This window comes from Nicotiana tabacum, chromosome 23 (genome assembly GCF_000715075.1).
Source record: "Nicotiana tabacum cultivar K326 chromosome 23, ASM71507v2, whole genome shotgun sequence".
Taxonomy (NCBI): Eukaryota; Viridiplantae; Streptophyta; class Magnoliopsida; order Solanales; family Solanaceae; genus Nicotiana; species Nicotiana tabacum.
The window spans coordinates 138,391,343-138,407,782 of NC_134102.1; the positions used below are offsets into that span (position 1 = coordinate 138,391,343).

Consider the following 16,440-nt stretch of genomic DNA (forward strand, 5'->3'; position numbering starts at 1 on the left):
AACCTACAATTTATCAGCCTTGGTAATTTAAATGTTACCATAGTTTGATCAAGTTTTGGATTGGCTGCCCTTAAATTTCATAAGCATTTTGGCCTGTCATTGTTAATAGTTTGATCGTATCCTCCCTTGTAAAGAAATTTTGATATATATATATATATATATATATATATATATATATATATATATTTTTCTGAAAGAATAGATGACATAGTTTGATTGATCAGATTAAAAATGGGTTGGTGCTGAATTTCTATTTGATTCATTGCAATCTAATAGAATTCAGCATTTTCCCTTGTTCAAGGTGCCAATCCCATTTGTGACATGACTCAACAATTTTGCCAATTTTTGAAGGGCACTTTTTGTTAGGTATTTTTTTGTTGCTTTACATTTTTCAGATTAATCTTAATTATGTGGAGCTTCATATGATGCAATCTTATTGCTAGTCTTGTCTGCTTTAATGTTGAATTATAAGTTTTAATCCATGATTAATATCAAGATTCGCATGCGATGTTAATTTCTTTCTCATGAAATGCATTCTCTCTTCCTTTTTCAGATTAATTTCTTTCTGTCATGTGACCAGAAGGTCACAGGTTCGAGCCGTGGAAACAGCCTCTTGCATAAATGCAGGGTAAGGCAACAATAGACCCTTGTGGTCTGGCCCTTCCCCAGACTCCGCGCATAGCGGGAGCTTAGTGCACCGGGCTACAATGCATTCTCTACTAGTGTTGGTATTTTTAAGTATACCTAAATTTTCTATTTCAGGAGATGTTTTATTGAACTTTGTACATATAAATCTGCAGAATGGATCAATTCAGGCAGATTGGTGAGGTAGTAGGGAGCCTAAAAGCTCTAATGGTATTGAAACATGACATTCAAATAAATCAGAAGCAATGTTGTCTTCTATTGAACATGTATGTACAAGCTTTCGATACAATATCCGAGGGAATCAGACATAATTTAAAGTTAAAGGAGAGGAATACAAAGTGGAAAGCACTTGAGCATCCAATGAGAGAACTTCATAGGATCTTTAAGGAAGGCGAAATGTACATAAAAAGTTGTTTGGATGTGAAAGATTGGTGGGGAAAAGCCATAAGTTTACATCTCAATAGGGATTGTGTTGAGTTTCATATTCATAACTTGCTCTGTTGTTTCCCTGTTGTGATTGAGGCTATTGAGACAGCTGCAGAAATCTCTGGATTCGACGAGGAAGATATGCAGAAGAGAAGAACTGCACTCGCCAAGAAGTACGAGGGTGAAATGTGTGACCCGAGGTTTTTTCAGTGGATGTTTGGGAAACAATACTTAGTCACTAGAGAGATATGCAGTGAATTGGATAGTTGTTGGAAAGAAGATAAATGGTATCTTCTTGAAATGACAAGGCAAAAGAAAACAGAAAATTTGGCGATGAACGAGCAAAGGCTGGCAGATTTGTTGCTCAAGAAACTAGATGGATCAGAAAAACTCAACAAAATAATGCTCTTGCCTAGTTCAATCTTGATTGGAGCAAGCGATTATCATGTGAAAAGGCGTCTAGGATCGTGGGGTGGACATGTTAAGGAGATTAATTGGTTAGGAGAAACTTTTGGTTTGAGGAATTTCTTTGGGGAGCTAATTGAACCACTAGTTGATGAAATTTCTGTAGTGTTATCTCTTTCTCACCCCAATATTCTGCAATATCATTGTGGTTTTTATGATGAAGAAAGGAAAGAAGGGTACCTTGTTATGGAGCTAATGAACAAAAGTTTAGCCACTTACATAAAAGAGCATTCCGGCCAAAGGAAAAGAGGACCATTTCCTATCCCGGTTGCAGTTGATATTATGCTTCAGATTGCGAGAGGAATGGAGTATCTGCACACGAGAAAGATCTATCACGGAGAGTTGAATCCATCTAACGTGCTCCTCAAACCAAGAAATTCCTCCGCGGAGAGTTATTTTCATGCAAAAGTCAAAGGCTTCGGATTAGCCTCTATCAAGAGTAATTACAAGGCTGCCAATTCTAATGCTGCTGATTCTTTCATATGGTATGCACCAGAAGTTTTGGCAGAACAAGAGAAGTCGGAAAGCAAATGCACTTACAAGTACACAGAGAAAGCTGATGTCTATAGCTACGGGATGGTATGCTTTCAACTTTTAACGGGGAAAGCTCCATTCGATGAACATCTCCAAGGGGAGAAAATGGCGCGAAATATTAGAACAGGAGAGAGACCTCTCTTTTCATATCCTTCACCTAAATATCTCGCAAACTTGACCAGAAAATGCTGGCAAACAAATCCAAATCTTCGTCCTAGTTTCTCTTCTCTATGCAGAATCTTGCATTATATTAAGAAAGTCCTTGTCATAAATCCAGAACATGGCCAACCTGAATGTCCTCCTCCACTCGTAGACTATTATGAAATCGAGGCTGCTTATTCAAAGAAATTCCCGGGAGAGGATAGCACTAGTTTGGCCCCGGTGTCACAAATTCCTTTCCAGATGTTCGCTTATAGACTTGTTGAAAAAGAGAGAATTTCTGGAAACTCTAAAGAGAAGCACTGGGATTCATCACATTATGGTTTTTCGGGCCACAGGACAGCATCAATGCAGAGTGATGATGAACATATGGCTGCAATAGATGATCTCTTTTTCGCTCCAAGTGATCGAAGGTCAGTTTGCTCTGAGATAATAGAGAGGAAAGATTCAAGATTCTTGGATCAGAGGTCAGTCATCTCCGAGACACCACTTAGAAAAGTTTTCTCGTTCGATCAAATGTCACTTTGCTCTGAGAGTCCAGGAGAGAAATTTCCGATGGCAGTAGCTAATGAAAAGACAATTTTTGCTGATATTCCCGAAAGGGAAGCAATACTAACACAATCAGGCGATCAGCGCTCACCGCGGATTGATACACCCGAGAGGACCATTTCATCAATGAGAAAGAACCAAAAGCTGAAGTTTTTGGAAAACCAGGAGAATGCAATGTCTCCTAAAACGGGTGAGAGAAAACTTTCATCGAGTGTAGCAGCCGAGCAGAAATTAGCCTCTCATGGGATTTCAGAGAAGAAAAATTCATCAGGTGATCAGATATTAACTAGTTCTGAGATTCAAGAAAAGAAGCTTGCACCAGATGATCAGAAATTAGTAAGTTGTGCAATTCCAGAGGAGAAGAATTCATCTGATAATCAGGAACTAGGATGTAATGAAATACCAGAAAAGAAGCAGTTGTCAACAGCCAATGTCAAGCCCGTTCGTGGTGATTCTGCACAAAGGAAAACTTTGTCGAGAAGAACAAAACCCAAGAATCCAGAAAAGAAAGTGTTATCAAGTCCAGAAGCCAATCAAAGTTCAATGTCATCTGAGAATTCTGAGACTACTGCATCCAAACCAATCAATTCAAAGGTATCAGTAAAGAAAGCTACACTGCATAAAAAACTACAGGACAAAGAGAGTAGCACTGCACCAGGTTAGTTCTTCTATCCCTTGGCTCACAAAGATTTCACCTTGCTTGTTGTTTTTGTTAGAGGACTATTTAGGTTGGACTCTTTAACATAAACATAAATGGCTTTTTGCAGAGAAACTGACGGACTCGTCGCCAAGATCTTCACCAGCTAGAGTTAAGAGAATACAATCATCAACAATGTCTTCTCCAACACAAACACCAAAAACTTCTTCATTTCCAAGATCACCAGCAATCACCTCAAATGGAAATGGATATGGATATCAGTCCGCAAGTGCATCACCATTAAATCCATGTTCGCGCTGTGCCAGAGTAAACCGAGAATGCCATTTGCCCTCAGCTATGAGCCCACATAGACCAAGGAAACCTCATAGCAACAGCCAATGAGTGCACAAGAGTTGACAATGTTACATATGGTTTTCAATTCAAAGCATCTCCACCCATGACCGTTAGGTCCTGGGTTCGAGTCACGCTGGAGCGGAAGTGTGGAAACACTATAGATCCTCCTAATTTGGGAGAGATTAAAAAAAAAAATTCAAACTTGACTAGACAACTTTGCAGCTCAAAATTTTGATGCAAAGGATGGATTAACTTTGTGTATTACGCTTATCCGCTAGGTTTTAACTACTTGGATACAAATTATTTAACTTTTTGGAGGTCTGCACTCTCTGGATTACACAGGTTTTGATTGCTGTTCAGCTATTCACAACTGTTAAGTTCAGGAAGAAAATCTGTAATTCACATTTCTCAATCATATTTTGGAGACTTCCATTCACATGAAATTGGTTTCACTTGAAGCAGTTTCGACCTGCATATTAATAAATATGTCACTCTGGATTTATCTATTTTATGTCATTAGATCAATGGAGATAAAAACAACAAATTTTTGTCATCTGTACCCCAATATGGCACAAAGAAATGCCGAAGTATTAAAATTCATTTGATATTCAATGTACAAATTTCCTATATATTGCTACGTAAGAAGAAAATTATGACATGTACAACCAACTCATCATCAACTAAACTGCTCCTGTAACACATGCTTTTACAATGGCTGTATCTATCTGGATGTACAAATGAACATCACACACCAACAAAATTTCTCTTGACTGCAATTTCATATGATGGACAGCGCAGACAGCTACACCCTGAGCCTTCTAAAATATGGATGATATCACTACTGTGCTTGCATCGATTATGAGGGAATATCTCAAGATTCAGTCAATTAGGTGGCAGAAATGGCTCTTCTCCACCTATCAGACGCATTGCATCTTTGGGAACGCTACATTACGTTGGGCTTAAGCGAGTAATTTCAGCGTTCATTGCCTTTCCAGCTTCGACATGAAGACTCCTTCCACCATACTACTAGTTTCTGTTCAGCTTCCTAAACTTTTTGAATCTAACAACCCCACAGTTGTCAAGACAATTTTAGCAGACTTGGGTGCCTTCCCCGAGTTTAACCTTATACTTTTGGAGAAATATCCAATTTCTCAAGGAATCATAAAGCTGCATGTCGCATGATCCACTCAAAGATTCCCAGGACATTTGAGGAAATAGGAGCAATTGAAGGCTGCGATTCTTTCACTTGCTCCACATCTAAACCATCTCTAGTAGTTTTATGCAGCCACTGGAATTGGCAGCAAGAACCATGTTTGACTTCTGTCTCCAGCAAACACTTGAAACAAACTGCCCATTGTCATCATCAGTCTCTTTACCAGAGATTGGATCAATCGAGCCAAACTTGTGAGAAGTAATAGGCATAGGCAGAGATTTGTAATAAGAGAAGACCTGCAGGAAAGAGATAAGCCAGTAATAAGAAAAGTCTTCTCCTTTTCGTTTGGATTGTCAGAAAAATTAATTTCTTGAGTAAGAAAAGTAAAGGGAAAAAATCATTTTCTGAACGCATTTGTTTTGAAAGGAAAAGGAATCTGTAAAACAAGAACAAACCAATCTTTCAAGTTTCGTACATGTTTTGCAAGAAATAACTCAGGAATTTCTTTTAAGTTTCAGCTGCTTTTCTGCACTTTCCAGAATAGATAGGCAAAAAGGCAAGAAAAGTAATTTCCAACAGTTTCTCTTTCCTCGCTTAGGAACCAAAAGGTAGCTTTGGGTCAAAGAAAGCAGTTGAGGAATAGTCTACCACGACGTGTCATAATATAACAAATTGGTGCAATAAATACACAGAGAGTAGTACTATTCGCATATTCTGTGTTCTCAGCATGAAGGTTCATAATCTCTTTTAAAGATGCTCCTTTAACAAAATACAGAGTGGGTTAAGCAATTTTTCTTTTCTAAAGAAAAAATGGTTTCAAATGAGGAAATTGTAATCAGCAACAGTGCAACAGATGTTCATTTTTCTGAGGGAATGAAGACGTCGCAGTGACTAGCAGATGTGTTTCTTCTGCAAACAGAAGAAAAGTAAGACCTCAGTTTAAGGAAACTAAAATGTAGGACATCCAATAACTTGATCAACCAAATGAAAATTATCAATGTCAATGATATGTGACCGTATATATCCCAGGATGGGTCAAACTTAACACCTCAAACCTCCTTTCCTATTAGGCCCCATCTTCAGTCATAGGAATAGAAGAGATTCATATTTCGTATTCTTCATTAAAACGCGGAGCAGGGAACCTACCTCATTTGTTTCTGACCCGCAAGTTATGTATCCATCGCTCACAGACAATCCCACAAAGTTCTGAGAATAAAAGAGAAGATGTCAATTCGTACAACAATAATGGTATTGACAGCGAAGAGCAGTAATAGTATCATTAAGTTTAAGTGGCAATTCAGAATTGGGACTTCATAGATATACAAGCAAAAATGACTGATGTTCTATAAATAGCCAACCTTCTCATTGGTGTGCCCTTTAAGGGTTAAGACACAAGCATCGGCTGAATAGCCACTTGAGTTGGTTTTATTGAGATCCCATATCTTCAGGCTGTTGTCAGTGGATGCAGAAATGAGCGTTTCAGCATCCAAGAATTTTGCATAACTAACAGCTTTCTCATGGCCAGCCAATATACACCAAGGAGCTGAGATATTTCGAAGATCATAGCAATAAGTCTTGTAATCAGCAGAGCTATAAGCCAGAAAATGACTGGAGTCAGGTGAAAACTGAATGCAGCAAACATTTGCATTGTTTCTGATCGTGCACACGCTGTTCTTCTGCACAAAAGTGAATTTGATAGAATGAGCACTATGAAACAGAACAAAATGTCCTACTGTATTTTTGGGATAAGATGGGTCATGCCACAGATTCTGAGAGAGGCATATTTGAGTTGGAGTCTTTAGAAAGTTGATAAGTTCATCAAAAAGATCTGGCTTATGATCCCTGCAGTTATTTGTTGGTGTCTATGCAATGAGAGAAACAGAAGATGTTTGATGGAATCTCAACTCCAAACCACTCACTTAAAGCTAAATGTTTAACCACTCTTTATTGCTGGACAAAATTGTCCCCAGTAACTAGTACTGGACACTTTTTGGAGTTTGTTAGCACTCTTGTCCTAGATAGAGACATTGTATAGGGGCAAGCAACTCACTTCATCAAAAACTCTTTTTATTGCTTCATTTTCAATTTTCTTGAATTCAGTTGTTCTCTATTATATGATTAAGTGAACCAAGTAGAGGTGACTTTTCTCTTTTCCATGATTACAAACAGAGATAATTTATATATCTCTATTTCCTTATCTTTGGCGCCAATGCACCCAAACGGGACAAGCAAGCCATGTCTAATTCTTAAATTAGACCAGGACATCTATAGCAAGCTTCTTTGCAGATTCAAGGGCATCTGGATGAGAGAATCAACTTTCCAGCAATAAGATGGAGGTAAAATTAATCAAGGGTCCGGGGGTGGGGGTGGGGGGTGGGGGGTGTTGAGGGGGATTTTTCAGTTATAACATGGAGGTACAATGGAGAACAGGGAAGCATGCCTCGTTGATGCTCCAAAGTTTCACCAAATGATCGTCACTTCCACTGGCTAACTTTGTGGGATCCACACGAGAAAAATCTACCGACCATGCCCTTTCATTATGCTCAGTCAAATGCGAAAAAGCTTGACCAGTAGACGCATCCCATAACTGAAACCATTGACAATGTCAAGAAGTTCAGATAAAACTAGTGAACTTAACACCAGCGTTTACAGGTTAGAGTTAATGAGCAGCAAAAGACAAGAAATTAAGCAGCATGTGTAAAACATAATAGCCATATAAGGGTGAAGTAAATACCAGACCAAGACCAGCAAAATCAATTGTGAGAGAAAGAGAACAGACTGGAAGAGACATAAAGTTTACAAGACTCATACAATTTATTTAAGTTGTTTAAAAAGTATATCGAAAGGCAAATTAGGAGATACGCAAAAAGAAGATGAGGTAGTTAATTCATTCAAGAGTGGACAAGTTTCATGATACCGTGCACGCTCATGGTTAATATCAGAGAGACCAGAAAAATGAAAATGTGCGAAACAGAAGACAAACTGAAAGAGCAAAAGCCTAGAAGATCCCAATGATTAAGCAACCTCCCTCAATCCCACATCAGTTAGGGGTTATTTAGTTCTCAGACTTCTCTCTACATGTTTAACTAGGTTAATCCCAACTTTTAGGTAACATTCCTATACCTGAAAGAATGGAGTGCCTACCCAGGTCCCATCTTAGAATTAGTAACTTAACCTAGAGTACATGGACAATTGCAGACTCATCATTTAGAGGCCTCGTGAGACCTGCCAAAAGTCCTAGCTTCACCTTAATCAACTACATTAATCCAACACTTCCAAAGTCACTGCTCTCGTCTTCCAAGGGTCTCTACATCCTCTGTCTCTCTGAAAATTCATGTCCTCCACCATTTGAACCATAAAACCCAAGTTCAGATAACAAGGGATCAAAACTTAATGCTTTTTGTTCCCTGGTAAGAGGGATAAATGCTAGTAAATCTTGCTCATGAGGAAATAACTCCCATCTACCATTATCAATTATACGCTTCAGAACAATTTATCTCTTTGCACATCAGAATAAGGATCATAGCCAACCCTCTCTCAGTTGAAACAAATATATTTCCAGTGGATGGGTCAATTTATCCTCTGGAACAAGGTACAACATTCACAGACTCAAAGTATCGCCAGGACATGTTTACAAGCTTCTAGATTGCTAGGATAAGAAGGAAAAAAAAGATGCCTTGACATAGAGCACAGCAGATAAGTCCAAGCTCTCTCATGCTACAGTGCAACCCACATTAAGTGAAAGATTTGCAATGAACATAAGACTCCATAAATGTGATAATGCAAATTGAGCTTGGAGTGCCATGTTTGAATATAAATCAGATAACTAGTCACCATAAGCAATAAATATGAGCAGGGGACAGGTTCAGCATAACATAACGCAATGCTCCAGCTCTACCAATGCCACTGGAAGAAAACTAAAATAAAATACACACCTTAACAGCACCATCATAGTCAGTGGTAGCCAGATAGTTCCTGATATAGCTGTTCCAGCAAATGCAGCTGAGCTTAGATTTGTTTGACATCTCGATAACTGGGTAATGAATGTCAACAGAATCATTAAAGAGGGCATGATACTCAAATACTTTAATTTTCTTCGATACCCCACCAGCAGCTAAATATTCCTCATCCCTGTCAAAGCTTAGAGAGCATATGACATTTGCAGAGTTATTCAGATCTGCATTTCTTAATATTCCCCTTACTCTGAACTTGCTATACCGAGCATACTTGCATAAGCCATCAAAAAAATCCCCAACCCGATCTGTGGGTCTATACTTCTCATTATCATTTCCTGTTGAGACAAAGTTCTCCTGATTATTAAAGATTTCTTCAGTTCTGCGGACCATGGCAACGTCATCAGAAGGCTGAATATTGGATCGCGTAGAGAAGTAAGCACTTTCAAGCTGCCTGATATTCTTGATCAATCTAGTTTCATTCTCACAATCAGGTGGAAGCTTCGGATACACATCCGAACTTGATACTCCTTTCCGAATAAACCTGCTATCCCACAAAACAAGAGATTTCTGGTGTGAGGACGAACAAGGGGCTTTGCTGCTTTGGCGCCTCTGAACCTCTTGGACATCTGCTTCTAAACATTTGACTTCTTCCACTAGCTTTGAGGCATCCTTCTGCTTTTGATCTTTCAGTGACATGAGGAAGTACAACAACAACTCTGACTCAGATTCCTCTTCGTGAATAGACGACAGTGATACATCTCCAGGTAATTCTTTAATACCACCAATAACTTCAGACTGTAAAATTTCCCTGTTCCAGACCAATAATGAGATAACTTAAGTACTGTAAAAATGCTAATGAAAAAAGAAGACTGAAAAAGAAACCAGGAGGTTTCAGTACACTCATAACTATACGTTAACGATTCACATTTAGAAAATCACAAATTTTAAGTGAGCAAGGAAGTTTTGATACATAGCAGCACTTCATTAAAACTCCTTAAATTAGGGACAAGAGAATGTAAACACAAAGGTCAAGAGAAGCCAGCAATCATTAGCTTGCAGCTCATTTCTCCATAGGTGTTCACACATATTCTCAGTTAAGGAGCCAAGAGAAAACAAACAGAGGCAGAAATTTTGACCACCTTGTTGTTGGACGTGCTGAAGGTTCTGGATGAAGCAACCAAAGACAAAATCCAGCTTCTTTGGGATGCTCTGACAGGAAACAAGAGGGAAGAATCCTATGGCGAAGATCCAGCAGTGCAGCTGCATGAGACCTTTCACAGTCAAATGAGCTAAGCAACTGAAAGAAAAAACCTATATTAGTAACTGCAATACAGTATCAACTTAGTGCTCTAAGATACCACTTAAAAGGTGGAAAACAGTAATTTGCTTGCTTCACTGAGCAAAAGTAGAGAGCCTACACAGAACTAAGGGCACATATGGATGTTATAGATGCATATTCTGCTAGATATACAAATACTAAGGATGATTGTAAACTTATCTTAAGAAAGCAAGATATACCCTAGACCTTGTTAGAGAAATTACTAGACAAATTCTAGATTCTTACACATCCTAGCTAATGAAACTTATATGTGATCCGCCTTATCCACTACTTAAGCTAGAAATGAGCTAACTACCTCGCTCAAGACTTGACATCACATGACCCACATCATACTCTTACCTAACTTCCCAAGCATTTACTGCACTAGTAGGACTTCTAACAAATGACAACGGAATAGTGAAAACCACCAACTCTAGAAGAGGTGATGAATCAAGAATGAACGTCATTGCGATTAGAGTGCTACAACTCATGCCTAGGTGATTGAACTTCCTGCAGGAATGAGACAAGAAAAAGAATAGATTTTGACTAGAAGGTTATTCTCAAACCTCAAAGAGAAGAACCCCCAGGCAGTAGATGTTTGATGAAAATGTGCAGCCACCCTCACTGAACTGCTCAGGACTGGTATACCACTTCTTCTCCAAATTAAAGCTCATGGAAGTCAGCAATGGTTTTGGCATAATGGATAGTTGAGGCAATATAAAATTGTTCGAGTTAAGTTCTGTCTTGAGGCAATCCTCTGCATTTGACTCATCTCCATAGCCTTGTGCAGCATTTAATTTAGTGTTTGTGCAAGCAGATTTATGGCCTGTAATGAAGGGGTATTGAGGCCACTTCCTATTCACGTGGGTGTCTTCACTAAGTTTTTGCTTCTTTACACAGGGATCGATCAAGGAAGAAATGCTTTTTCCAGATGAACTCCTCTCTTTCTGATTATGCTCCACCTGAGGAACACCTCGATCAATCACATTTTCAGTGAACTGAGTGCGTACAGATGCTCCAATATATACAACTTGGTTTGAGTGCAACAATTTAAAGGAAGATGGACGCAAGTCTTGTAAGATAATTCCTTGAGAGTGAGCAAAATCCACCAAATCCAGAACTTGTTTGAAAATATACAAGCCTTCAGCTTTGTTCAATTTATTTCCCCCAGCTTTCAGCCGTTCTCTTAAACCTATCCCATCTTGATAGACATTGGGATTAACACTGCAGCCCATTTCAGAGATACCCTGACAAGGTGAAACAAATGCATCCACACTTGCAATGGTGGAAGAAGCATTAGGACACTGCGGATAAATCTGGCCTTGAGACTCACTAGCAGATACTCGGGGTAACTGCTTTTTGCATATGATTCCTTTGCCTTTTAATGTGCTTTTCACAATATACTCAGAAAAACCCGACTTAGAAAAAATCTTCGTCCGGATACCCTCAGAAGAGGGTAATAAATTGTTCGAAACAGCTTTATCACCATTATTCTGCAAATTTTCTCCGTCTAGATTACGAATTTCATTCAATTTTTTCTGATTCTGATTCAGAAGTCCGGTAAATAATGTGTCTCCCTCTTCCCCATGTGAGCTTCCGCATGCAGATCCACCTGCTAGCTTATAAAACCACTGGTTTGGCCTAACCTGCATTATTTCTTTATTGCCCAAGGTATCAACAACAGCCAAGTTTTTCCCATTGTAGTTTCTCAGAGTCAATTCTTCAACCATGACCCCAGCATCATTCATACAACGAGGGCTAGCACTTGCATGTTCTGAAGATCCAATTCTGTCCAGATTCTTACCATCGAGGATATCTGTAAACAAATTGGCAGTATTTTGGTAATGATCACCTTCACTAAGTGTGACCACTTCATGTGATTGCAGCATATTGGAGTTTCCGGACCTCAAAGTATAGTCACTCTCCTTACTTCGAAGTTGTCTACCATCAAAGGCATCCAGTCCATTCACCTCATCACCAATAGCTTCATCAACAGTTTCTTCCATAATGTCAATATGTTCTAGTTTAATCTAAATAAAGCTGCAAATCAGACCTTGTCAAGGAACAGAAAATACTTACATCATATAATAAAATAGTGAATTAATGATAACTCAAGACAAAAGGTAAAATTAGAATAAGACTGCAAAAATATTTTCCTTTTTCTTTTGTTTGTCAAAAGGTGATTACATGTATGCCGTTATACTTTAGTTCAATATGGATCAGATTTTTCAGAGAAACTTCTTTTAGACGAAAAGACAGAAGGAAACCACTAACAGAAACCGCTACCAGAAGACCTACACCCCCTGCCAGAACCCATCCCCTGACTGCCCCACTAAACTGCAGATCATTAAAACAATCGCTGGACCAGTGGCATTGTGGCGCTACACCAGATCAAGTTTTGGTCAAATTATTGATCATGAGATTACATGTGCATCATCAGATTGCTTCCACCAAGAAACATCACTTATCCACCAAATAGACCACCTTAAAATGATGCATTATTTCCATTTTATCAAAAACTGAAGCATATGTTGAGAGTCGTGCAATCAAATGAGCACACATATGATGTGAAATTCGAAGGGTGACTTTTAAAATGGCAACCCAAAAGAAACCTTTTCCTGACTTTTTTCATCGAGAATCTAAAACGCATAAGTGGTAGGCAAGATTGTTACCATACGCAAAAAGGAGACTCATAGAGTTGCAGCGGCAAATAGAGCTACTAGTGGGCCCCAAATAATTCCGTGTCAGCGAATACGCTTCCTTGATTCTACAAGTCACAGAGTAGCTGTATGTTTTTAGGGTGTTGCTAGTAGAATTGGAATGAAATTTGAGGGCATTGTTAAATCAGGGTGTCTGCTTTAGTATTATTTGTTTATTTATGTTTCTCTAGTTTGTAATTGGACATTTTTCTCCACCTTAACAACACAACCCATTACCTATACAAACTTTAGTTTCTTTTCCAATTCTTCTAAAAGCTAGTTCAGGATTTCCATTAGCAAGTTACACTTCTATATTTCTTTGTCAAAAGTTGAGTAGGAAACTAAGCCCAAAGCCTTTCCATTAAGCCAACATAAAGAAATTATTAAATCAATTTCATCACGCTGATCAAGAATAACAAGCAACGAGCACATCTAAGCGGATTTTTTTGACAACCGAGAAATCTCTGAGAGCCTGTGGCACACAGTTTGAAGCTCGGTGGATAATGGGCTTATCCGTCTACCCTTCTCCACTTAAATACCAGGCTTTTGTCTACGACAGGTTTCAAACCCATGACGTGCACCCAACCCACAAATTTAAGCTGGGAATTGACCCCGAACACCCTAATTCTTATTTTTTCTATTAAGCACACACTCCACATCAACAACATAGAAAATTGTATACACACTTTATATCAGCAAAACTATTGTCATATTAGCAAGCTTATCCAATACCTCAACACCCAAAATAGCCGAGTAGCTTATTAACACTGTATCAATCAACTAATCCTTATTCAAAATTAGTAGGATTTTACCCTATAAACCCTCTATATCCATTCCACCACACATAAACATCTCATCCACTCTAATACTACTAAAACAAATTTCCTTCTAAGGCAAATCAGGTTAGCTAATTAACAACAAAGAGCAAAATTCAATTTTTTTTCTTTTCTAATTTTCTTTTCCACCGCCACAAAACAATTAACTACAAACAGTTCAATACACAACACATGCATTCATTTTACGGGTATTCAACAAAAAAAAACTATAAAAATGAAATTGAAGTGCTAAAACGAATGAATCAATTGAAATAATTAGCACTAAAAACTTACGAACTTGTGACGGCGAAACAATTCATCATTTCGAAACTTAAAAAAACTTCCCTTTTAAGGCAAATTTAGGTTAGCTAGTTAACAACAAAGAGCAAAATTCAATTTTTTTCTCAAATTTCTTTTCCGCTGCGACAAAACAATAAAGTACGAACAATTCAATTCACAACACATGCATTCACTTTACGGTACTCAATTGAAGTAATAAAACGAATAATTAGTTGAAATAAATTTGCATTAAAACTTACGAATTTGCGACGGCGAAACGGAGAATCGACAGTGAGCAGAGAGAGTACGAAGCTAAGATTAAAAAGAAGTGGTGGATTTTGTGAGCCATGGAAAAAAAAAGAAAGGGCTTAAAAGGGAGCTTGTTTTGTTTATAAAGATTGTGTGAAAGAGAAAGAGAAAGAGAAGGGAAAGAGGGATAGACTTACCGGACATTACCTGAAATGACATAAGTATCTCCTGCATCTTATTGGTTGCTTTCAATTTTTTACTCTCGATAATTACTAACCACTAATTAAATGTTTTATATGTTTAAGATTGAGTTTTATATGTTTAAGAGTAAAATATATAATATGTTAGATTACTTAAAATGTATAATACTCCATTTGTTTCAATTTATGTGAACTTATTTCCTTTTTATTCCATACTAAAAAGAATGACTCATTTACTTATTTGAAAATAATTTATTTTTATGCAATGATTTATAACCGCACAAAATATATCTGACTCATTTCACACCACAAGTTTAAAAGTTTTCTCTCTTTTCTTAAACTCCGTGCTCAGTCAAATGGATTCACATAAATTGAAACAGAGGGAGTATGATGTAATGTTTTTGCAAAGTTGGAGCAACGGTAAATTTGTCTCTGTGTGACTTATAGGTCACGGGTTCGAGGCGTAAAATCAGTCGTTGATGTTTGCATCAGAATAGGCTGTCTACATCACCTCCTTTGGGTGCGGCCCTTCCCGGACCATGTGTGAACGCAAAATGCTTCGTGCACCGGATATTAATTGTACTCATAATTTTTATTTAATTTATATACGATGACAATATAAGGATTTTTAGATAACGAGTATAATCTAACTAGTTATAACCAACTTATTAATTGACTCTTACTTTAGTTTTTTAAAAAATGATGCTTTTTTAGCATTACATGTAATAGATTTAAAAAGTAAAAATTATAAACTTATGTTATAAATATATTATATTATGGATGTTCATTTAGTACTCCATTGTAAATAAACTTCCTGAAATATGTTTATCTATTTAGTACTTTATTGGAAATAAGCCTCCTGAAGAAGCTTATCCTTTCGGTACACCATTATGGATAAATATTATCCCGGTAGAAGATTATCTATATCTGGTACAATAAGCTTATCCTTTCGGTACTCCGTTATGGATAAATATTACCCTCGATAGAAGATTATCTATATCTGGTATAATAGCAGCTTACACAACAGCTTGCAGTAGCAGTTTACAGTAGCAGCTTACACATCAACTTGCAGTAGCAGCTTACACATCAGCTTGCAGTAGCAACTTACACATCAACTTCCTTTATTCTATAAATAGAGTAGATTTCAGTTCATTATGTACATCAGTTTGAAGTTGAATAATATATCAGTCTCTCTCTATACTTGTCTTTACTTTACAGTCTTTATTTTATAACACGTTATCAGCACGAGACTCTGCCATCTCGAGCAAACACTTTGAAAGTATCAGAGGTACGAATTTTCTTTTTCTAAATAATGTCAAATCTTTCTAAACTTGAATTTGTAGCCTTGGATATATCGGGCAAAAGCTACATGTCTTGGGTGTTTGATGCTGAAATTCATCTTGATGCGATGGGTCTGGCAGACTCCATCAAGGACAAAAATCAGGCATCAAACCAAGACCGTGCCAAAGCAATGATATTCTTACCGTGCCAAAATAATGATATTCTTACGCCATCACCTTGATGAGGGCTTGAAAATAGAATATCTTACTGATAAAGATCCAGTCATACTGTGGAATAATTTGAAAGATAGATATGACCACCTGAAGATGGTCGTTCTTCCACATGCACAATATGATTGAACTCATTTAAGGCTACAAGATTTTAAATATATCAGTGAGTATAGTTCTGCTATGTTCAGAATTATTTTCCAATTGAAATTATGTGGTGATTATATTACTGATCATGATATGTTGGAGAAAACTTTTACCACTTTTTATACCTCGAATATGCTCCTGCAGCATCAATATCTAGAAATGGGATTCAGAAAATACTATAAACTTATCTCACATCTTCTAATAGCCGAGCAACATAATGGGCTATTAATGAAAAACCATGAAAGTCGACCTACTGATTCTTGTCCATTTCCTGAAGTGAATGAGATGAACTTCCACCAAGCTAAGCGTGGAAGAGGTCGTGTCCCCAGTCGTGGTCATGATCGTGA

At 37.7% G+C, this 16,440-nt stretch overlaps 2 protein-coding genes across 6 annotated transcripts; one reads left to right on the plus strand and one right to left on the minus strand.

Moving 5' to 3' along the window:
* The first annotated feature begins 222 nt into the window (after nucleotides 1-222).
* On the plus strand, nucleotides 223-4,086 carry LOC107788578 (uncharacterized). Of its 3 annotated transcripts, none has more exons than XM_075245241.1 (4): nucleotides 223-366; nucleotides 554-724; nucleotides 801-3,436; nucleotides 3,546-4,086. In XM_075245241.1, exons 2-4 carry the CDS (start codon nucleotides 708-710, stop codon nucleotides 3,815-3,817), a joined length of 2,925 nt encoding a protein of 974 aa, XP_075101342.1. In that variant the 5' UTR covers nucleotides 223-366; nucleotides 554-707; the 3' UTR covers nucleotides 3,818-4,086. The 3 variants fall into 3 exon arrangements, with proteins under 3 accessions (XP_075101342.1, XP_016465743.1, XP_016465745.1); XM_016610257.2 differs by having other exon boundaries at nucleotides 554-628; XM_016610259.2 differs by lacking the exon at nucleotides 554-724.
* Nucleotides 4,087-4,313: 227 nt separating this feature from the next.
* LOC107773506 (protein SPA1-RELATED 2) lies at nucleotides 4,314-14,449 on the minus strand. 3 transcript variants are annotated; one of them, XM_075245238.1, is made up of 8 exons: nucleotides 14,250-14,449; nucleotides 10,763-12,236; nucleotides 10,018-10,175; nucleotides 8,858-9,686; nucleotides 7,363-7,509; nucleotides 6,281-6,598; nucleotides 6,069-6,128; nucleotides 4,314-5,218 (listed from the first exon to the last, which is right to left on the minus strand). In XM_075245238.1, the coding sequence occupies exons 2-8, from the start codon at nucleotides 12,200-12,202 to the stop codon at nucleotides 5,027-5,029; spliced, it is 3,144 nt and encodes a 1,047-aa protein (XP_075101339.1). In that variant the 5' UTR covers nucleotides 12,203-12,236; nucleotides 14,250-14,449; the 3' UTR covers nucleotides 4,314-5,026. The 3 variants fall into 3 exon arrangements, with proteins under 3 accessions (XP_075101339.1, XP_075101340.1, XP_075101341.1); XM_075245239.1 differs by having other exon boundaries at nucleotides 10,763-12,249; nucleotides 14,250-14,447; XM_075245240.1 differs by having other exon boundaries at nucleotides 10,763-12,226; nucleotides 14,250-14,431.
* Between the last annotated feature and the right edge of the window lie 1,991 nt (nucleotides 14,450-16,440).